The following is a 23,723-nucleotide window of genomic DNA, read 5'->3' on the forward strand; positions in this document are numbered from 1 at the left end:
TTTCACAATACCTTTGGCTTGTTGTTTCTTGCTGTTTCAGCTGTAGGACGGATTCTTCAATTTCCTTTTCTTTCCTTCTTAGCTGACTCACAAGTATCTCTCTGGCATGTTCTAGTTCCTCAATGTGTTCCCTTTGAGACTCAATCACAGTCTCTCTGCAAGTACAAGCATCTTATGTTCCAAAACCAGGTAAGTATTTAATAAAAGAAAAAAATTAAATGAATACTCAAGAAAGCAAAAATTTTAAAAGTGTTCAGCAAAATTTGTATTTCTTAATGATAAACCTCACAACAGAGGTTTAAAAGTTCAACTTACTGTGAAAATAATTAGAAGTCACCACATGAAAAGATGTAAATAGTACAATAAATAGATAAATAATTCAAACACATTATCAAACACAACACAAACAACACAGTAATCTTAAAATAAATGTTTATGTGGACTGAATAATGTTTAGCAGAACCTAGCTGAAAACATTGTTTATGGTTTCTTACACTCTGTATTAAACGTACCCTCCTCCTAATCCATTAGTACCAAGTGTTTTCTGAAAAGAAAAACATCATTACTAGATATCAAAAGACTATGAGATCTTCAATGGATGGATAAGCTTTTATTCTGAGTTAGGTAACTTTACACACACAAAAAAAATCAGATGATGTGTCTTTAACAGTGGAATTCATCCAGTAAATGCAATTAAAAAAAGAACGGCAGATAACTATAGAGATCAGAGTCCAAATATTTTTAGTAGGCCACAACTTTGTGATTTTGATTTTCTTGACAAGTTAATCTCAGATATCTTTTCCAATAACATTTTTTCTAATATGAATAAACAATGATTTATCTACAATTTTTCCCACTCTAAAGCTTTTGATGCATAAGCTACAGTTCTTCATTCCTTCATATACCTATTGTAGGATTAAAAGTACCTTCAGTATTTTGGCCAGGTGTTTCCTTTTGTACCCAAATGCACCATTCTGACCAACTATGGTTATTTTTTCCACCTTTGTGAAAATTGAAATCTCTGAAATAAATGCAATTTAAATGTTTTCTGCATTATAACACAACGTTTTTGATCAGTCTTAGGAGAAAAGCTATCGTGAACATCAAAATTCATGGCAGTCTTAATAGATAGCTAATATTTTCCTCATCTTCAATAGTCATAGGTATAGCAGAAATGGCCTTTCTAGACTCATCACTACAAAATTACTAAAGGTTTTCTTTTTTCAGTAACAACACTCTATTATAATGCAAATTATTAAAAAAATTGTAACTGTTCAGCAAGGGTTAAATTCAGACAGGACGCTAGCAAGAGTGCAATTTAAACATTGTTAAATAATTTAAATTTATTTATTAAAATAATTCACAAGATAATTTCTGTAAAATTATTTCCTATGATCCCACTAAATCTCTGTGTTTACAAAACTTCAAGCGCAAAATGCATAATTGCACATTAATTCATATATTTGCATACGTAGCTTGCCCATTTATTGAATACTTAGCATTTATGGATACTGCAGTAAATCTGATTTAAGTAAATAATTGTGGAAACACACATACTGAATGCAGATTTTAGAAAACCAGATATCTTAAAAGTACCATAGGTTCTGATATACTTTGGAGAAGAAAAATTTTCTAATCACATCTCAATATCTTTAAGTTAGATGTTAATTACTTTTTCTCCACCCTATATAACACCTCTCTGTTCTCATGCAGTCTCTCCATTAAGGATGTTATCAAGAGCTTCCTGAGCTCCAACTTCAGTTAAAACGTGCAACTGGACTACAACCAACTTTCAAAAGGCAGAAGTGAATGAAAATAATTTTGCATTACTATCCTATACTGCACTTTTTGCAACTCATCCATAAAACCTGACCACCTCTAGAAAGGAAGCTTAAATGCATCAACGTAAGACATTCAATGCAGTCAACACATGCACGGATCATCCTACACATTTTAGGAGTTATGTTGGTAATAACTTTGCAGCTAAGATCTTTTTCTGCTTTTTTCAGTTTTGTCCAGTAGTAAGCTAGGCACCATTGCATCCTAGCAAAAACAGAGGTTCACCACTGAAGATCCATCTTAACTTCCAGTCAAATTCTTATTTGCCTACATTTTGCATTCTAAATTACCAGTCTTATGTTTTCCTTATCATAAAACACTTCTGCATTGTTACCAGTGTTACTGTTGTCAGATCCAACAATTTCACTTTATTTTCTGAAGTAAAAACTTCTGAAAAAGGTATTTTTTTTCCCTTCAAGAAAACAAGTTTCAACAATTATAATGACAAAAATTAGGAAATATGAAAATCATACAAATTTTTTATTTCAGCCCTTGGATCCTCAAGCATATTCTGTCCATATCTTGAGAGCACAGGGTTAGGTGATCTCACTTCTAAATCCTGAAATCTCATTCCTGAAAACAAAGAAAAAATAAATTTTTGTCATGCTGAATGAAGAAGCATTTAACAAAACAATAATCTCTATACAGTACAAGCACAACTCACATACAGATGCCATAACAGATATTTTTTATATCAAATTCACATGGAAAGAGATAATGAGAGTATCTACAACATAACTGCTGTAAAATTTGAACTATGGGCAATACAGCATGCACTATTCAAGAGAAGTGTTAAAAATGTGTCCTGAAATGTTTTTCTTAGAAGATTTTCCTATTAAAGGCAACAAACAGAGATGATGTCTTCAAAGAACATCATCATCAATACTATTAAACAGGAACATGGACTTGTAATAATTCTTTCTCTGATAGCACTTTCTTTACAAAATCATGAGTGTCATTTATCTAAACAAGCAACTACAGGACCATATTTAGCAGCAGTGCAAATAATTTCCTTATGCTCTTTAGAAGCATACTAAGTCCCTGGTGAAGAAGAAAACTGCAAAATTACTTAAGGAAGAATTTTTAGTTCAGGAGTAACAGCAATGGTTTCTCCAAATCTTTCTCCTTTTTCTCTTTCTTCAGAAAGAGGAAATTAATGAAGTTTGGAGGCGGGACCAAACTATGTATTAAATTTCAAATACAGCACTAAGGCTGCCATCCCTCAGTCCCCAAAACTGAGTCACTTCGGTTCAAGGTACAACAATACCTGCAGGTTCACAAAATGACTGAAAAAATTTACCTACTTTGCATTCGTGCCAAGTTAACTTGAGTTAACTTGATTTATTTATATATTTTGAATTTTGATCTTTAAGTGTTATTTTAAGGTATTGGTAATTGTGGTATATACGTATGTGTATATATATGCCTAGAGTATATATTTTTTATTTAATTTTGTTCAAATCGTGACATATCTTAGATGGTTGTACTCAATAAAGTAATGAGAGAAACGAGTGAGTATTTAGTGAACATTCATACTTGACCACAGCTTTTGGATCAACTTGCTGCAGTATTTGTAAGCCAGCCAAACACAAAGCAGATACAGTAAGGTATATTTACTATTTATGGATTCTTCTTGCCTCTTCATATCCCGTAGACAGCTAAGCTCTCCTGAATTTTTCCAGGCACTCATTTTATTTTTGGAGAATTGCTCTGAATATTTTCTGATCTGCACTAAAAATGTTTTGAGATTCACCCTCATGGTTCCACAGAGCAATCGAAGAATCCAGCAGTTTTTAAAGATAGGAGGCACATACCCTCAATACATCTAGTATGGGTTACTAGATTTTTAATGATAGTCTTCACCCTAGAAAAGTGTGCTCAAAAAAGTACGTATTCATAGCACTCAAATTATCAGAATCCCTTCTAGTTTGGACAAGGTCTTAGAACTGAGATTGGCACACTAGAATTTCTGTGAAATTTCTGAATGTTGTTATCTGAACCAGACAGGGGTTCCCCCCCTCCTTTTTTTTTCTTTCTTTCTTTCTCATGTTCTCTTCAGTTTAAGAGCCACTGCCTCAATCAACATGGCCCCAATCCTAGTTCTGCACAGGACATCTTTGATCTGGATCTGTTCTTATGCCAAGAGAAGTCTTCACAGCATGCCATATCAACATTTGATCTTTAATCCTTGAACCAAGTTGCCCTTTCCTCTCTGCTAGAACTGGGCATGAATAAATTTATTATATTCTACCCTATTTTTGCATTGTTAAAACAAATAAACAAAAAAAAAATTATTTGGGGAATAAAACTGCCTAATTCACGACAAAGTGTGAAAATGTAGGTGTATTTTAAATGTCAAAACTTGCACTATATTCAAATTAAAGGAGCGAAGTGGTAGAGCCATTTTTATTGCATGTCTAAAAACATGAGAATTGTTTCTGTTTTCATACACCTGATTAACCAACGTAACCAAAATAAAGAACGGTGGGAGGGTAAGATGGAGAAAAAACACAATATAACTGGCCATTCGCCTGATCCATAGCTTCTAGAAGTTAAGACGACAATTCTGCTGACTCAGTTTTGAATCAGGGCCAACATAGCTGTCTGTCTCTTTTTTTTTTTTTTTTGAACACACTATCTGTACAGTATATAAGTTAACTGAGTATAATTACTTCTACAAATGTTCATATGAAAATAGAAAGATTTTAAAGCGTAATTTCCAAATGTAGCTACCATAAATAAAGGACAGAGTGAGACTGCCTTCAGTAAGTCTTGACAGTAAAAAGCATCATTAAAGAAAGCTACATTGCAGTATTTGGTTTCGAAAGTCCACACATGTAATGGATTTTTCAAGTCTGCAGTGTTGTGCACACATGTATCAAGAGACTAGAACAAATCTTGAAATTAAAAAAGCAAAAACATGTGCAAACAAACTACAGATGTAAAACTTTGTTAAAACATGATAACGCTAAACTTTTTCATATACTATTTTTATAAGCCTTTAACATGTAGAGAAGTTATACTAAGAAAGTCCCATGACTTTAACTACTAGAAAACTTGCTTGAGACTTACTTTATTTTCAAATCTGTACTTTTGTTTTACCCCTACCACTGTGAATTCTCAAAATAAGGACTTCAAAGGCAAACAAGTTACCATGACTTCTATAAATAAATACAAGAAAAAGGGGGAAGAACAATCTTTCTGCCTACAGGTACTACTTCGCACTGATGAACAGAAAAAGAGTACCTATATAAACCACTATTTTTAATAAAGGGGAATTATACCTTTCTTTGCGTGCTCCGGTGTGCCAGCAGCCTCACCCACTTTTTTGAGACCAGTGTTAATACGAGATTGAACATAGCTGTACGGACAAGGCCTATGCCCTTGAATCTGGAGCTGCTGTTTAGTTGAAATGAGTTTGCTGGGGAGACTCTCGTTTTGTTTCTCAAGCTCACGAACTCTCTCTTGCAAACGCTCAATCATTTCTTCCAGCTCCACAGCCTGACCCAGCCGCTTGGGGCCGCCACCAACCTGTTCAGACCTTTTTTTATCATTAACAAGCCGTATTAACTTGGTGGCCATTCTGGGGAAAATAATAAAAAAAGATGAAAAAGAATGTGAAAAGTCAGCATAAAAAGCATTCTGTTGAAAGGAACATAATCACTGTGAAGACTTCAGCATAGAACCTGAATAATAAATTTCAGGTTTTGATATAACTATTACTGCCTGTGAAGAACTCTTTGAAGATAATTGAAACCACTGTGCAGCAATCTGCTTTATAGCACTGACAAATAACAGTTTCCTAAGACTTATCATTTAAGGTTAGTAAAGGGAGGACACATATTTACTCCATATGCTGCTTAAATGTAATTTTTAACGCATGACCTTATATAGGAACCTCGGCATGCTGTTAAATAAAGTTACAGATTTGGGATGTGGTGGGGCAAACTATAAAAGCTACAATTCCATGAAACATTCAACTATTGAAAGAATGCTAATAATATGCAACATTCCAATGATATATAATTTCTAGTATTTTAGGATTTAAATATATATTTCAGTTCTAAAGTGGCTAAAATATATAGGTGGAAATATTGAAGAAGGTACTCCGGAAAAAGAGACTTAATAGATCTAATTACCATACTCAATTTTATACTTTGTAAATATTATCAATGCTCTTCAGAGAAGGAACGGTTAGCTGAAAAATATAATTAGATACAGAGGGATGGTTTTCATCTATCTTTAAAAGGATACAAATTTTGCTTTTGGCATCTCAAGAGTTGTACCTTTGATTTCCTTTAGTTTTGATAAACATTGGTAAGCTAGAACAAAAGGCAGAGAGGGCACATGGAGGTGATGTAATATACAAGAACAGAAAACATACCCAGCAGTGAATGGAAAAAACTTGGCATATAAAGAAAGAAAAGGTGGCTTTGATGAGAGAGACAAGTTCAAGACTTTACAAAATTGGTCGCACATCTTCAAGACCTGTATCTAGTTTACAGGGAATCTATTTTTGCAGGCCCAGAAAAAAAACCCTGAAAATAAGGACACACTTCATTTGTTTAAAGGGGCTTGTTTTATTTTTGTATACTTATGGACAGAAGCTTCTACTTAAAAGAACAAAAGTGAAACAAAAAAAATCCATAATAACTTTAGGATGTCACAGAATGTTATTTGCCCGTAAGCAGGTTTTTTTTGTTTATTTGTTTTTTTTTAAAATGTACTTCTACTGCAAATTCATTCCAAACTTTTAGTTACAAGGGTTTTGGCATGAAGGATGCTGGGAAAGAAATTTACCTTGAGGAGTTAAGATTTTTCTCTGGCAATCTAGACAAACACCATATTTTATATTTTCTGTACCTTAAAATATTAATTTAGGTACTCCAATTTGGACATTCTGTCTAATTTTACCTACTTGAACGATGAGAGCGTTTGATAAGGCCAAGTTCAATAAGGCCAAGTGCAAGGTCCTGTACATGAGTCAGGGCAATCCCAAGCACAAGTACAGGCTGGGCGGAGAATGGATTGAGAGCAGCCCTGAGGAGGACTTGGGGGTGTTGGTGGATGAGAAGCTCAATGTGAGCTAGCAGTGTGCGCTTGCAGCCCCGAAAGCCAACTGGGTCCCTGGGCTGCATCAAAAGCAGCGTGACCAGCAGGTCGAGGGAGGGCATTCGGCCCTTCTACTCTGCTCTCGTGAGACCCCACCTGGAGTACTGCGTCCAGCTCTGGGGTCCCCAGTACAAGACAGACATGGACCTGTTGGAGTGAGTCCAGAGGAGAGCCACAAAGATGATCAGAGAGCTGGAGCACCTCTCCTATGAAGACAGGCTGAGAGTTGGGGGTGTTAAGTCCGGAGAAGAGATCTCTCTCCAGGGAGACCTTATAGCACCTTCCAGTACCTAAAAAGGCCTACAACAAAGTTGGAGAGGCACTGTTTACAAGGGCATGGAGTGATAGGACAAGGGGTAGTGGCCTTAAGCTGAAGGAGGGAAGATTTAGATTAGATATTAGGAAGAAATTCTTTACTGCAAGGGTGGTGAGGCACTGGCACAGGTTGCCCAGAGAAGCTGTGGGTGCCCCATCCCTGGCAGTGTTCAAGGCCAGGTTGGATGGGGCTTTGGGCAACCTGGTCTGGTGGAGGGTGTCCCTGCCCACGGCAGGGGGTTGGAACTAGATGGTCTTTAAGTCCAACCCAAACCATTCTGTGATTCTATGATCTAACAGAAACACGGTAAATGCCATTTGGAATAAGGAAACAATTCATTTGTTCCACCATCTTGTATTTGACAGTAGCCTGACAGAAAAGATGGAAGTTATGTCATGCTGGTCAATTTGATCCTGACTCAGTGAATACCAAGTCAAAAGAAAAAAATGTTTTGGACTTCAGAAAAGTATAAAACAGTCCCATCTAGAGAGGCAATATTTTCAGATGCCCTTTCACGAATTGGTTAGTTTCTGACCAGAAGCTAGCTTAGATGCAGCAAGATTTTATTAGCTTAAGTACAGCACAATGTGAACGTGGAGTTTTGGATTAATTAGCCATTCTGGAATATAGTAATACCATGAACAGTTTTGCTGAGTCCAGATTGGTTTGCCAGCACAGCACTAAGTTTAATAAAAAGCCTAAAGTTGCTTGCATATGTTTGGGTACACTATGTACTGTAGTTCCCATTCTACTTGGGACTTCTTCAATGAAGTTATCTATTACTCTGAATAAAGGAGAGCTCATCATAATTATAACAATATTTTAGGGTTAACTAGATGATAAAAAGTTAGATGCTAGTCAACTTCTTAGAAGACAGAGAAGGACAAAAAGAGGGGCAGAATCTCTCTGTACAGGCCATTTTGACTGTAGGGCATAATTCCTGGTGAATAATTAGGCTTCTATAGCCTCTTCATCAGTTCCCAGAACACCTGTTATATTTGTACTCAGACAGCATAGCTATGAACCCCAGGTATTAACTCCAAAGTGGTGAATAGTGGTATACCTCTCTACATGGAGATCTAATACTGTCCACCAAAAAAAATATCCCACATACCACAGAGGCAACCAGAAATCAATACAAAAGTGAATTTCAATGAGTGATTTTTGCTATTGCTTTAAAAAGTGGTCTGAGAGAAATCTGGATGAGTCTTAATTTGTTGATAATACTGTAAAGGGCAAAAATGTTATTGCAAGCTAAAATAAAAATATTAAACCCCATACCTTTTAATTTTCTCCTCTTGCTTATTTGCATGCTGTTTGAGTAAGATGTTATCATCACGTAAACGAAGAAATCTGTCTTCCAGTTCCTCTCGACTGATTCGTGATACAGCTTGCCGAGCTTTTACATTCTGTGTAGTTGATGATTCTACCCAAACCAAGACAACTTTAAATTACCTTCAATGCATTTAGCAACATGTAACCTGAAATCTAACTCATTTTGAAATACTGAAAAAAAAAAGCTTTCAAGTAATTTCATATTTTACACTTGTATGATTCTGTTGATTATTTTTTTCAGATTTATTGGCATATTAATTACTTCCTTTTTCCTCCCTCTTACAGATTAAAAAAAAAGTAATTCAAATGATACACCAAACTGATTACCTACTAGGCAACACAAAGGAAATAGTTTAGCAAGTCACAAGTACTGTCAAACACAGTACTTAAATAAGATGGTCATTACTACAGACATGCTTTCTAATCTTTTTCCAAAGTCAACATACTCTCTTGAAGCTTGAAAACATTAACTAACAATTCTGTAAATTTACTCAGATACAAGACCAAGCCTAGTAGTTCCATTCTAATAGCAGCTGAGTAACATATCAGAATTGCATAGTATTTTTGGTTCCCATTTTGTTAAATGGGTCTCGCCTTGTCCTCAATACAGCAAAAAAGTCCTCTTTTCTTCTGGAAGGATGAATGTTATAGCTCAATGAGATTTCCAGTTTTTACCATCTCACAGCAGCTCCCCTCTTGTAACAAGCAACATGAACACACAACGGGTCATAGTATCTTTCAGAATTTAACCCAGATTTTGAATGGTATTTGAACTTAATTTTGTGAGTGGGAATGTCAGAAACATTTTTAGAAAGAAACTAAAGAAGCCACTGATCAAAGTCTGTAACTGTAATAAATAGCAGCTGGTACAAACCTTGTAATCCTCCAATTCCTGCTAGAGTTAGACCTACATCTCTCACAGGCAGGTCCCCCCCAGTTTCATCAGCTGGAACAGACATGGCTTATCTACGGATAACAAAATTCAAATGAAATTCTTCTCCATCTGTAACTTAAACTGTGAGACTAGAATGAACTACAATACATCATATAAAATGAAGGAAAAATGGAAGGTTCACTCAAATGGCAGACTCATACATTACTGTAAATGCTCCTGCCTCAATTGTATTGCTCAGAGGACAATCTAAACTTTCAAGCTTAATGTTATGCCAGTTTTAATCTGTGCACAAAATACAGCTTGTTATTCAATAGCTCCAATTTTATTTAATGTATGTATAATTAGCATTTTTAAGTTCTAGTTCTGCTGTCTTCAGCAATCCTTGGGCTAAGGCCATATTTCTAAGTGCATGTGGGAGGGGGACATGGGGGAGTTTGTTTTTCTAATTGTTTGTTTGTTCGTTCATTTTAAGACAGGCCAAAGCTTAAGGCCCCAACCGGTAGATGAGTAACGCCATCTTCCGCATTCTGAATGGGACTCTTTGAAACAGAGATGCTAGGGGTTATGAAGTCATTTCAGTCATACCACTCTTAGTCTTCTTTCAATCATTGTCATAAGAGAAATTACTTTCTAAGACAGAGACTCTTCTATGAATGATTCTCATAAATCCGAACACATTTATTTCTTGAGGCAACAGAAAGCTTAGCTACATGACAAACTGAGATTAGTAAAGTATCAATGCGAGAAAGTAGTACATTTGTTTCAGTGTAATATATGACAATACTTGTTAACAACTACTGTTACTTTCTTCTCTTCCAATGCAGAAAATTAGATGTTGGCCATAGAGTCAAGTAAGTCTGAAACAGCATGAAAAGAGAGACATGAAGTTCTTCAGACAGCCTTTTTTCCCCCTATTGTTACACCCTTAAGGTGATATAAAACCTTAGTGAATCCAAAAATATCTAGGAAAGCATTGGGAAATTAACAGTGATGTTACTAAAAACATGCATCAGAGGACAAAAGTGACACAGTATAACCCACAGACATTCTATGAAGTATCTGTTAATTCTATCATAACCAAAACTCCTACTAAAGATATGCCTTTCTTCTACCAGTAAAGTCTTCTATCATAAGCAAGTCTCCTTATGGCTTTGTCCAAAAGGAATTAAGAGGATTAATGGAAGTTTAGTTTCCAATAAATCAATCTTGCTTTTAATCTTTTGGTTTTTCATCATTAAAATTTAGGATAAAGTATTATTTCCAGCTTTCACTGTTTATAACAACCTGAACACATTTTACTTTCATGTGGAACAAATGTTTGCTTGTCATGACTGTTGAAATGCCTATCCTGACCTACACTTGGAGATTAGCAATAAGGTTGCAGTTTCACTGCTGTCAGTCACAGAAACGGAGAATAATACTTCACAATGTTGAGCTCCATGGCATGCAACCATTATAACCAACAGCACAAATCTAATGACAGATACATGTCAACTGGAATCCAGCTCCTCAGTGTTCTTAGCTCTTTCTGTTATTCACACAAATCCCTTGAAACTTTTTTGTAATTTGTTAAATTAGCACTATCTGCAGTCATTGACTTCACTCAGGCCTAGGTTCATTGCGGCAATTATTATATGTCACTGTATATATATCACTATGGCAACTGAGATTAAAGTGAAACAGAAACCTTCTACATGATCAATCCAAATTTGGTTCATGAGGGTAGCAATGAGAAGATGCTACTATTATATGCCTTTCTAGAATGTGGTTGTCTTAGTCTTCACAAACCAAAAATGACAGGGGGTTTTGACAAATTTGAGAGGTCAAGAGCTAAACAAACATTTTATCAGCACAACTCCACAATGTTTGTGATCTATCAAAGTCAAGCTTCAAAAACTCTAGCAGAATAATAGGCATAGGAAAACATTACTATTTTTCACTATTTGCCACTTGCTAAGGAAACTATGCTATGGATATCTACCTGTTACTTTCAGTGTGAAAGAAATCCATTCATTTACGAAACAAACACCACGTGTGTCCCTCAAACAAACAAACAAACAAACCCTTCCTTGTCAGTAACAATCCATTACTGGCTGCAGCAAAACACTGAAATATTTAAGTTGTAAGCAAACAGAGCGGAGCTGTACATGAAAAGCCAGTTTTACTGGCAACATGACACGACTTGAAGACAAGTGACAAAATAAACCTGCTATAAATCTAAAGTCCCAAAAACTTAGAAAGATGAAATTTTCACAAGTAAAAAGGAAGAATTAATTATTTCAGTAGAAAGTGACAGAAATTAAGTATTCCGCTTTCTTTTCTGTCCTGGGCCACAGGAAAAAAAAATACAAATTAACTGTTTTTATGAAAAAAAGAGTGGGTTTAGGTAGAATTAGTACAAACCTGCCTGCTGGTTATAGGGGTAAAATATAATTACAGATTCAGAATTTGTCCTGGCAATTTATTTGTCTCATTCAGAACATAAGAACCACCTATGTCTTTAGTAATCACTAACAACCATCGTTTATGCTTTTTTTCCCATAGAGGGACAACACTTCAAACAGCAAATCATGTGTTACATATGTTACAGTTACTTTTTGAATATTACCTCAGTGTCAATCACAAACATTTAAACAAAATTACTTTCCTTGCAGTCAACAGTTCCAGCAATATTTCTAAAAGCATATGAGATTTCTCCACAGAGTTCCATATTAGTTCTTTGGAAAGCATTTCCAAAGCAATTAAATCTGACATTTTGCTACAAATTGCTACTTTGTAGCAATCATATACACGTAGCAACATTGTTGCAAAAATGATTGCACTGAAGAGTTCAGCATTTCCTAAAATAAAGCATAATAAAGCAAAAGATATATAAATTTCTATTTGCAACTGGACAGATCCACGTGCCATGCTGAACCTCAACAACTTAAACTAATTTTTATTTCCAAGAAAGGTTACGCTACAGTCACTTCAGAACTTCCTGTTCCTAAAAAACAAGGGAAAAGAACTTCACATACAAAAAGAGGAAATTTTCCATATCTCTGGGATTAACCTGTAAGAATTTCAAGTTTATAAGCAACAATTTTAGATATAGTTACTGAAGTTAAAGAAATTGTAACTTTCTTATATACTGTACTACTTACAAAACTGGTGCTACCAGCACCTGTATCTCACAAATTACTACAAAAAAACTGCATACAAGTTTGCAGTGTTATGCAAGACCAGCCAGTAATAAGCATGAACACTTAAAGTATCAAAGCTCATGCTTTAGGTTCACATTCTTATGTAACTTACAGTAGCCTATTGTTCTCCCAACATCACTCAAACATAGCAAAACCGAGGAGGGATTACTTAAGTTTCCAAAAGTTCTCAGTCAGTGGGGCTAGAAGGGACAGTTTCTAGTGAAATGTTAAAACTTATAACAATTAATTGTTTCAACATGGATTTAGAATTTCACAGGTCTTGGCCACAGCCAAGATGACACTTTTCTTACAAAATCCTACCGCACTTCTCTGGTAGAGGGAAGAATAAACAAACCAAAAAAAACAAAAAAAAAAAAAAAAAAAAAGAGACAGACCACCCACCTATCTTAGCCTATCACAACATATTTCCAGCCTACATTCTTCCTCTATTGATTCCTCAAAGATGAATGTTTGTACTCTATCAGGCTTGCTATCTAAAATAATCTCATTTATTACTTGGTAGGAGTATACACACATATCATCTTTCAAACATCATCTGTTGCAGTATTGTGAGTTTTAGAAGATGGAAAGGAAAAATGAGAGAAGGTATGGAAGGTATTAGGAAACGAGATCAGCACATCCTGCTGTGTTCTGAGGGAAGAAACATCTCTCAGACCTGTGAGTCCTACTGCAACACAGAAAAATCAAAACAACCGTGTCTCCCTTTCAACACATTTTACAAGTACTTTCCAAGTTTTTCTTCAGCTCCATCAGTTCTGGCAATAACTTACACGCCTGGAGGGGGCAGGGAGGAAAGGTAGCGTTTGCCTCACGAAGGAACGCCTACGCTCCCCGCTTTTTCCCGCCCCCGGGCACAGGAACACAACTCCCGCTTGAGCCCAGCTGCCTTTTTACACACAAACACAGGCTACAGCTGAGGAGGACTATCGAGCCGCTTTTAAAAAACGGTGAGGCGCCCTGCCTTTTCCCACGGGCACTAAGCTGCGAGCGAGGAGCCTCACAGGTCCGAGGCGCTGCAGGAGCGCAGCCCCGGGCCGGGCTCCCCTCAGCGCGGGAGAGCACCGACCCCCGCCAGCCCCCCTCCTCAACGACTCCGGCTCCCCGGGCTAGGGACATCCCCGCTTCGGGACGTGGCACCACATCCCCCTGGGTAGCTCCAGTATCGCTGTCCTCCCCCCGCCGTGCCCCAGAGGAGGAGAAGCTCCTCCCGTACTCACAGCTCCCTGCCAGACCTATGTCTTCTCTCAGCATTCCGTTAGCAACTCCTGCTGTTGCTAACCAAGCCCTTCCACTTCCGGGGATGGCGAAGCCCCGCGGCCTGCTAGGAGTTGTAGTTCGGGGAGGGGCCGAGAACCGCCTCTGTGTGAGGCGCGGGACTACTGCTGATTTTCGCCACCTGCTTCCCGCCGCCGTGCCGCGGTGCATGCCGGGAGCTGTAGTTGTCCTGGGAGCTGCGTGTCAGGCGGGTGCCGGCGGGAGCTGCTCGAGGCGGTGGCGGGAGGACGGTTCCCCCGTCCTGCTTCGGGCGGGCGGCTGGCTGAGGTGGCACCATGAAGAGGAGAGCAGGGGAGCGGGAGAAAGAATTGAAGGTACCTTCTCTTTGCTTCCTGCTCCCCTTCAGCCCTGAGGAGCGTGCCCATGGCGAGCCCTCTTTCTCGTGGCTGCTGCTGCTGCTGCGCGGCTTGTGGGGCTGCGAGGGGCAGAGCGAGCCCGCACAGGCTCCGGGCGGCTCCGGTGCTGGAGCCCCGTGTGAGTGGACCCCGAGGCCGCCCCGTGTGAGTGGACCCCGAGGCCGCCGTGAAGTTTATTGTGAAAGGGAAGCAGCCCGCGCACCGAGCTACCTGCAGCGGTTACACAGCCGGGGGCTGCCGGCCCTGCGCCGCCTGGAAGGAGCGCTGTTGGCGGGCAGCGGTCGCCTCGTCCCCGAGTCTCAGCGGCGGCTTCGAAAGGCCGACGGCAGCACCTCCCCGCGCCGGAGCCCTTGCAGGGTACGGCCCAGGCGTGCGGCCCTTCCCGGCCCTTCCCTCGCGGCTTGAAGGCGGCTTCAGCGAAGCGCGCCCGGTGTGGGAAGTGATGCCGGCACCTCGGGGCGTGGGGCCGGAGGAGGCGATGCCAGGTCGGTGCAGGGGCGCTGGTGGGAGGCCTGGCGGGGCTGAGGTCTGTCTGCCCGGGCCAGGCTGCCTCAGCGGTGCTGCGCTGACTCACCTGGAGGCGTTAGGATTCCCCTCTCCCTTTAAGGGAGGGAACCTAGTGCAGCTTCGGCAGCGGGTAATAATAAAGGGTTTTTACTATCTGGGCTTGGATATTTTCATTTAAGAGAGAGTTCTACAGTGTTATAGAGAAAATCATGTGTGTTTGTTGATGTGTTATGTAACTACACTTTTATTTTCAAATTTAAAAGTACTCTTGCTCTAACCTAAATAAACATTTTTAACGATGTTTTTTTCTTGATAGTGTTTAGATGTGATGCTGTTACCTGCTTACATTGAAGGTAATTACACTGTTTATGTATGCAGACAGCACTGGGGAATGTTTTGCTGTTCCAGGTGCCTTTGAAGGGCTTGTTTCTACCACATTGTATGACATTTGTCTGCAACTGTTGATGGTTGTTGTACCTCTGCTGATTTTGTTTACAAAATAGTGGTACCGAGAAGCAGTAAGTTTCTTGTTTAAAAGCATAATACTGATTTTTATTTTTTTTTTACTGGTGTTGCTAAAAGGAAGGCTAATTCCATTATAAACTTAGAAAAAGCTTTCTGAGATGGTAATCTGATTCACCTGTCTTTGCATACAGAACATACTGGGTTTGGCATTGCTGCTAATTTACTATTTATTTAACATTAAAAGTTTTTTCATGATGGTGGCAGAGAAAATGTCTGACTGAAGTTAGCAACTAAATATTTTAATAGAAAAGTAACTTTAAAGCCTATTCACAGTAGCAAGTCTCTTAACAACTCTTTAAGGCCAACCTGGCATTTTGTAATTAGTCTTTCTGCTATCCCTTGTCGCTGAAGGTCAGTAACTTCAGTGTTTCATTTGTGTTCTGCTTTTTCTTATATATGTGAAAACACATGCAGATGTAAGCTGTCCCATCCAATCCAATGTAATTACATTGCAGGAAAAAAACAACCCTTCCTTTTTTTAGCCTGTACGTTTATGCTATTCATCCAAGGCTGGGTTTGTCTTTACAATATATCCCAAACATATTTGGGAATCGTATGCATTAGGAGAATAATTGCCATTGATAAGATAATCATTCAAGGATATGTGTGAGGGAGTAGGAGGATGGAACTGTGAGCTATGCTGGCAGAGGTTGTAGGGAGGACAAGGCACTTCAAGAGGTGTCAGAAAAGCAATGCATAAGAAAAACTCAAGGAAGCTAGAGTGAAAGGGTACTGCCTTAGACACACCTAGATGTTGTAGGTGCACAGAGAGAAGGATGAAAATTAAGAAGAGATCCGTATAGAGAATTTAAAGGTGTGAATGCTTATAGGATGCATTAGGGGCATGTTGTAAGTTGAGTACTACTTGAGAGAAGCTTTGAGTATACTGAAAGTGAAACAAAAGGAGCCTGTAGAAGGTCTTAGAATAAAGAGTGCCAAAGGAGAAGGCAGCAATGGGAAGAGGAGGGGTTATACGAGAAGACGTGTATGCCTTCTTTTCATGGGAGCATCCTCATACTGGTATTGTTTTACACAACTTCATTAGAAGTGTAATCTTTGAGCTTCTGGCGCTAAGCCAGCTCACCCTTCAGTACCTAAGTTTAAACATTGTTCACTTATGTTCCTCACCCAAGAAATGCTGAAGGCAAAAGAAGCATGTATTTATTGTAGTAGTTCTGCCAAGACTTTCATTTAGGTTCTGATCAAAATATTTCATAGCAAACCAAATATTAGTGAGGTTAACCCGACCTCTTCTGGAGAATAAGATTTATGAGGCCTGCTAATGAGAGGGAAGTGGTTGGATAGAGGAGCTGGTTTGGATTATGTATCTCCTGGCAATGTGTCTGTTCTGGAGAATTAAATCCTGAATAAGAGTTCTTGTTTTGCTATAATCGTGTACAGTTAAATGCTATATATCAGACGCCTGGTTGGTTGGCTTTGCTTTGTAATTATGCAGTATGTTTCTCGTATGTGATAAGCTGTTCTCTGTCTCTCAAATTTTCATGCGTATAGCAAATTTTGATTGATGCTGTTATAGAAGAACATTTCTGTTCCAAGTACATGTGGTAGAATAGAGTGCAGCGCTGTCATACAGCGATTTCCACTTTGCAGATCACTCAATTGGGTTGAGTAAGATTGAGTGTGTAGCAGAAATGAAATTGTTTATGCTAGTATTTGGTGTTCCACGCCCAAGAGAAGGAGCATGCAAATTCATTCTTGGGAAGAGGGTCTGAAAAAAAGTTTGGAAACAATAGCCAGAAATTAATTACTCTGCTGTCTTAAACACCAGATTGGGGATGGTAATATCCTGGAATATTTCTCTGAGTCTTAAGTGAACAGCAAAGCATGATTATTTTTAAGTTTCTAAAGACATCTTTAGAAATGTTGCATGCCGTCAGCTTCTCAGGTCTTCCCCATAGCAAATGTTGCTTCTGTGCATAAAACCAGAGCTATTAGCTGGAAAGGCATTTTGATGAAACAGTCCATTAGAAGTGTGTTGTGTTTTGTGGTTGTGGGTTTGTTTTGGTTTGTTTTGGGTTTTTTTAACTGAGAATTCAGTTTTAATTAGTACAGTTTATAATTTTTATTCTTTTTGTCTTTACACTGTTGGTCAGAATTTTGGTCAGCTTGCAGCAAACTTTTTTTTTTTTGCTGGGTGAAGAAAAGGTACCACATAAAGTAAAACCAAACATAAAGCATAAACCTCTTATTTGGTAGTCTACTTAGACTTGGGAAGAAAGCTGTTTTGCTTTCAGAATGTTTATTGTCCTGATTAATATTCACAGGTTAGTTTAAAAAGTTCATCTTTAATGTAAGACTGTTCTCAAGACTGACTTCGTCAAAGTTTCGGGGTTTTTTTAAAGTTTCAGTGTGACAGATGCCAAGTTCTAGTAACTACCTTTATATGCTTCCTCTTGCTACTCTTTGCATACTAAGAACCTGCATCATTACCGTGTGAAAGATAAGATGCTCAGTGAGTCTGAAGTATTATTTTCTTTTACTTTAAAAGGATTACATTGATGGGTCTTTGGAATAAACTGCTAAGCCCAATTCACAATTACCTTATGTAGCTGTTTATGCTAATTCACATTACTGTGAAACCAGAACTGACTACAGAGAATGTGTTTCACAGACATTACTCTTACGTTTGTACAGCTCCCAGCACAGCTGGGACCCCAATCCAATAAAGTTGTTGCTATACAAATAATAAATGCATCAATATGCACACATCTGAATATTCACAAGGGCTTTTACAAAGATATTCATGTGCAATTTCACATTTGTGAGACATGTTAGACAAAGTGGGAAAGAAATATAAAGCTTTAAATAATACAAAGCTTTTCATGTATTTTATTTACATGGAAGAAAAGGGAATATACAGTGTTTTGGCTGAGACTTCAATGAAAAGTCTTATTTCCTGCACCATCCTCATTTTTTGCTGGCTGGAAAATAATATATATTTATGAGATAAAATAGGTTGCTTCAACATTTTAATACACGGAAAAATAGGCAAGTAGTATTTTCAGAGCACTTAAGAGCAGGGGAATGATTTTAGGATTAATGCTGAAAAATGTCACACATACAATGCAATGAAGTAGATAAATTTTGACATTGTCTTATAGTTTGTTCAAATATTGCATTAACTTCTTGTTTCCTGTTATTGTTCTGCCTCTTAAGATATACAAACATATAAAATTTGCTAATTGACAGGTTAAATAGATTCTTTCAGAAGTTGTATTTAGGAAAATTAAAGTTAATGAAACAGCTTAGATGCAGTTAAATAGGCTTCTTGTCATGTCATATTTCTGCTTAGGTAAATGGTGTGCAGGTTTTAGCAGAATCAGCAGCCAATATGCCAGTAGCAATTTTTGTGGTAATCACATTATTGGCCCTTCCCATTATTAATGAGACAATAATGAAGAAATAGTGTTAGTAGTCACATAACACATGATTTGTATATTGGAAGTGGTCAGGTAGAAGCCTTGCATATGCAGAATAAAATACAAGAAAGAATGAATGGCGAATGTTCCTTGCTTTTAAATTCATCACATTGCTGCTGCTTAAATTGCCTCAGCTGCTAATGCTGGAACCATTACAGTAATGGACTCAGCAAATGAAGGAGAACCAAGACATACACACTTTATTACTGGAGGGGTAATTTCCTCTTCATCTGTAATAGCAGCAGTGCCTAGTATTGATCAGACCATCAAGATACTAATCCTCTGTAAAATTACTTGTTATAACTGAAAATGTGTTAATCCAAATCAGTCTGTGTCCTGACTTTCTACTTACTATTGAATGCAGACTATTAGATGGTTTATTTTTTGTGATTTAAAGCCTTTATATTGATAATAGTAGGAGCTTCCTTTGCAAGAGTGCGTGCTTAATCTTAGCTATGGCCCTGGGTTGTCTTTTTGTTTTAACTAGAACATCACCCACTTAATTAAGAAGTGCGTGTCTATCTTGCTGCTCTGAATTATTTTGGTACTTTAGGCTCTGCAGATTTATTAAACATGTTGTTTTACATTCAGTCCCTTGTTTTTGCTGTAAATAAGAACAGATCTATGCTTCCCGTATTAGAATCTTCTAAGATCTTGGAGCTAACGACGTAAGGAGCATGGCTACTGAAAACACTAATTGATGTTTTGCTGATTGTGGCCTGTAAGGCTGTTGTGGATGAGAGTAATGTAAGTCAAATGCCAGGAGTCTAAAGTTCTTCAGGTTGCTTTGATCCTAGTGACCCACTACATGAGACAGTGATACGGGAGCTGTGCACATTCTGTGTCCAAATATGCACTCTTGGGAAGGCTTTTCCTTTTTTTCTTTTTTTTCCCCCCCTTCTTCCTTCTTCCTCATCTATTTTTTTCATAGTCTTGTATCTTAAGATTGTAAGCTCATGTCTGGTACTTGTATAGCCTCTAGCCAACTGAAATTTTGGCTCAGCTGCGTGCCACAAGTACAATAGCTGTTCCAGGCACATAGTGCCTCGTAGGACATGGCTGCATGAGATGGTTCCATTAACCCTGACTTTTCATTAGACTTATTAATATGGGCTCCTACCACGTGACAGCCATTGGTATCGTGCCAGCTTATGGGGAGCAAGAAGTGTCCCAGAAGTGGGACAAGATGCAGAACTGGTTGCTTATTTTAAAGAATCCTGTAGTGTTCCATGCATTTTTAGGAAATTTTTGTTGTTGTAATGTCAATTAGATTTTTCCTCTGGCAAAATGAACAGCATGTTTGTTTACCTAATTATCCTTCTGCTTTCTCTTTTTTGTCATAATTTAACTGATTCAACTTGTGTCATTTAGAGAAGCTTCACATTTCCTAGAAGGTATTGGAATACTAATATCTTTACAGCAATTTTGATTCCTTGTCTGCCTCAGAACACTACACTTTTTTCCCCCCCTTCTGACAGAGTATGAGCAGAGCATATGTTGCTCGCTTAATTCCAATTTCCCTATTGAGCAGCCTCTTTGCTATAATTTTAAGACAGCAGACTAGAAATGCATGCATCGTCACACAAGATGCTTTGCTGTGGTGATTTGGAGGAGTGCACTTCTCAGCTGAAAGCTACGCTGCCAAATGTAGGATGAACTTAAAAGTTTTCTGTTGTCATAGTAAATTTGCAGTTAGATTGTTATTAAACATGTTGTATAAGTATGTTCTTAAGCAGCAACACTGAGACAAAGAAAACCATTATTTACGAATCCAGTGTTAGACACGCAGTGTCTAAAAACCACGATGATAGTTGTTCACGTTCTTTTTCAAATATTTCTATAACTTGTGGCATTCAGGAAAATTAAATTTACTCAAAAAAAAAAAAAAGGGAAAGCAAGTTGTGGAAATCCTTCCTTTTTTGGTTTTGAATGAACATCTTTCTGAAGAGAAATCTTCTGGAAGTTGTTGGCAGGTGATTCAATTTCAGAAAGCTAGGTAGTCTCAGATGTAGGTCACCCAGATCCTGTTGTCTTCTGATTCTGAACTTAGTTTATAATCGCAGAAGTTTCATATGGAAATTGGCATTTTTAAAATGAAGCTATAGTGAAATGTCCCTGCTGGAAGTGCAGTACTGGGCCTACTTTCACTTTTTTGTATAGATTTGGAAAATATTTAATGAGTAATTATTATACTTTACCCTTTTACAGCAGGTAGGATTCAGTTTCATCTGACCCAGGTCTATGAAAGCTAGACAGGCCAAATACTGAATGCCTAAAGCTTGTTCCTGTTCCCAGTGCAATTGGTGATGGAACGTACACGCCTGCAGCTGAAGCAGGATTGGGATCTCATGCTTTTAATAATTCATCCATTTCTGAAATTATTTGATTAACCTTTAATGACCAAGAGTGTCCAAAATATCAGATGATGCTCTTCCCTTCAGTCGAGACTAAAAAGCGCAATAGCTTGTATTGCTGTATTCAGTTAGGTTCACTAGTAAAGTGCAAAACGTGGTTATGAATATTTATTGACATTTAAAGTATGGGACAAATTAAACATATCTTTGAAGCCTTCTGGATAGAAAATGATAGTGCTGTAATTTCAAAATACTTTTTTTAGTTACTGGAGTCTTACTATGGGAGGAAACTGCTTTACCTTATTTAGCTTAACTTTTTTTGCCTTTGTATACATGCTGCACCACTTTCTACAAGAATTACATCTTTATCTCCTAGAACTTGCTCAATTTCATTTTTCCCTTTTATCTGCTGCTCATCCCACCATTTTTATTTAAGACTGTAAAGTTACTTTAGTGTAACTGCTATTGTCACCTTTGCCCTCAGCTAATCAAATAGTTTACCTTGAGGGAAGCATTTATCTCCCACTTTCATTATTATTATTTTCGTAGCTGTAAAGATATATATTTTATGTCTCCAGAAGGCTGTAACAGTGAAACGAGGTATTGATCTGCTGTATTTGGCAATTTCTTTCCACCTTGCCATCGATATCATGTCAGCCTCTGTCTGTACTGTGGTTGACCTCACAAATAGTTCTTTATGTTCCCATTGGATTCAAATGATATACTATACTCAAAACTAAATCAATGAATGATTATAAAGTTTTTAGTATTATTTCATAACCCCCAGGCAATTGGTATTTCATGCGGTGAATACTTGAAAAGGTATCTGATTAAAATATGTTGCTGATTCTGTTCTAAGGTTTAAAATTGTATTAAAATCAAACATCCCAAAATATTAAGTTCAGGGTGTGATTTGAATATTTTTGTACAGATACTAAAATTACTGAAACTTCTGCCTGTAATTCACTAGAGAGACTCCAGTCTACAATGGCAAAAGATTTTACTTGGAGCAAAACCTTCCACTAGAGATGCTGTGTCCTCTGTTTTGAGTACAAAAATGTCATGCACTGGATCTTGCCAGTGAAAGATCATGAATGTTACACTGTATGTCCTTTTAGGGAAAAAAATGGAGGTAAAGATCAGATAAGGTTTTCATCTCCAAAAAGTGACTAGTACCTTTAAGCAACTTTGGGATTCGAAAACATTGCTATTGTTGCTCTGCAGAATCATACACCTCATGTATAGTTCTAACAGTTCCACTGATAAAATTCATGCTCAAATACACATTGAAAAGATTATTGTTTTAACTCTGAATGGGAATAAGTAGGATTTTCACAAGTATTTAAAAGACTTTAGAAGCCCAATCCTATTGATACTGAATGTGCACTTGAGTTGGGCAAGAAGCTTTTAAAAAATCTGACTGTTGTCTCAAACCAGTAGGCCTCTTGAAACGTACATCTGTATTTGTACTGAAGATTGCTGTACTGAAGATTTGTACTGAAGATTGCTGACTGAAGAGTGCGTACAAAAGGATAGGTTTATGCAAATTAACTGAACAACAGCTTGTAGATCTGGAAACAATTTGTATTTGGCTGTATTTTCTTTTACTTCTAATGTAAATGATGCCATTGCAGCAGGTAATGATGCTCTTGTGTTTAAAGGAAATACTTCATTGTCTGGTATCTAAATCATGTGATGCAAACAACTGCCGATGGTAAAATATTGAACAGTGTGCTGTGGTGCATATGTATGTACCTAATCACAAAATGAAAACAGAACAAATCATTTAATCCAAAGAAACTATGTACGAGAAAGTTATTTGGGGCCTTCATCATAAACCGTGCATATAAACAACAGTGAAATGACCATGTTTCTGGGTTGGAAAGCTGATTTAAAGTCAGAGTTTAGATAAAAATTTCTAATAAACTTTTTTAAAGGAAATGAGCATTTGTCAAATGTAATGCTTTTGCAAGATACTTACACAGAAAAATTGTGGAAAGGTGTTCCAATGAGATGGATTTATAGTAGAGTATTTCAATTACATATTCTGAGACTACATAAGTGGCGTATTTTAGTATGCAATATAAAAACACTGGAGATTATACCAAGTATATATACCAATGTTTTTGTAAGCCTAGAGTTTTTCTGAAATGTAGAAGAAAAAATTTTTATGTACTGCAGCTATTACTGAATTTAAAAAACCCTCTTCTGTCTTCTGTACAGGTGTAGGAGCCAAAAGGTAATTTTTACTAAATTCAGTATTTCAGGTTTTGTATTTGCTGAATATGATGGAAGTGACCTGATAGGAGGTAAGATCAAAAGGCAGTTCATTCCCCACTTTCCAGCCATTCCTTTGTCAGTCCCTTAGAATAAGATGGGTTGAATCAGTTCTGTGATTTTTGTGTCTCCTTGCATCTTTGGTAATAGGGAAGAGAAACTTGTTTTGTTTTGTTTGGGTATTTTACTGTGATGCCTATTTCAGTAAGCAGTTATCTTTTATGGATGTTGAGTGTACTGGTTGTTGCCTCTGGCATGCGAAATGGAAAAGATGTACAGTGTTGGTGGT

The 23,723-nt window shown here is 37.6% G+C and overlaps 2 protein-coding genes across 12 annotated transcripts in view; one reads left to right on the forward strand and one right to left on the reverse strand.

Annotated features, from left to right (window-relative positions):
* Positions 1-13,995, reverse strand: part of RPGRIP1L (RPGRIP1 like) — a 75,621-nt gene extending 61,626 nt beyond the window's left edge. For 3 of the 6 annotated variants that reach the window (XM_075765634.1, XM_075765633.1, XM_075765631.1), the window contains exons 1-6: positions 13,918-13,995; positions 9,477-9,568; positions 8,549-8,693; positions 5,124-5,422; positions 2,313-2,412; positions 12-155 (exon numbers count right to left, since the gene is read on the reverse strand). In XM_075765634.1, the coding sequence (XP_075621749.1) occupies positions 12-155; positions 2,313-2,412; positions 5,124-5,422; positions 8,549-8,693; positions 9,477-9,561 (773 nt within the window). In that variant the 5' untranslated portion in view covers positions 9,562-9,568; positions 13,918-13,995. Of the gene's footprint in view, positions 1-11; positions 172-2,312; positions 2,413-5,123; positions 5,423-8,548; positions 8,694-9,476; positions 9,569-12,105; positions 12,338-13,917 lie in introns of those variants that run through there. The other 3 variants (XM_075765632.1, XM_075765635.1, XM_075765636.1) reach the window with 3 other exon arrangements.
* Positions 13,996-14,138: 143 nt separating this feature from the next.
* FTO (FTO alpha-ketoglutarate dependent dioxygenase) overlaps positions 14,139-23,723 on the forward strand; it is a 252,510-nt gene continuing 242,925 nt past the window's right edge. Inside the window, exon 1 of one of the 6 annotated variants that reach the window (XM_075765643.1) lies at positions 14,139-14,289. In XM_075765643.1, coding sequence (XP_075621758.1) covers positions 14,251-14,289 — 39 coding nt within the window. In that variant the 5' untranslated portion in view covers positions 14,139-14,250. Of the gene's footprint in view, positions 14,290-14,689; positions 14,817-23,723 lie in introns of those variants that run through there. The other 5 variants (XM_075765644.1, XM_075765640.1, XM_075765641.1 and 2 more) reach the window with 5 other exon arrangements.

Source organism: Balearica regulorum, chromosome 13 (assembly GCF_011004875.1).
Source record: "Balearica regulorum gibbericeps isolate bBalReg1 chromosome 13, bBalReg1.pri, whole genome shotgun sequence".
NCBI lineage: Eukaryota > Metazoa > Chordata > Aves > Gruiformes > Gruidae > Balearica > Balearica regulorum.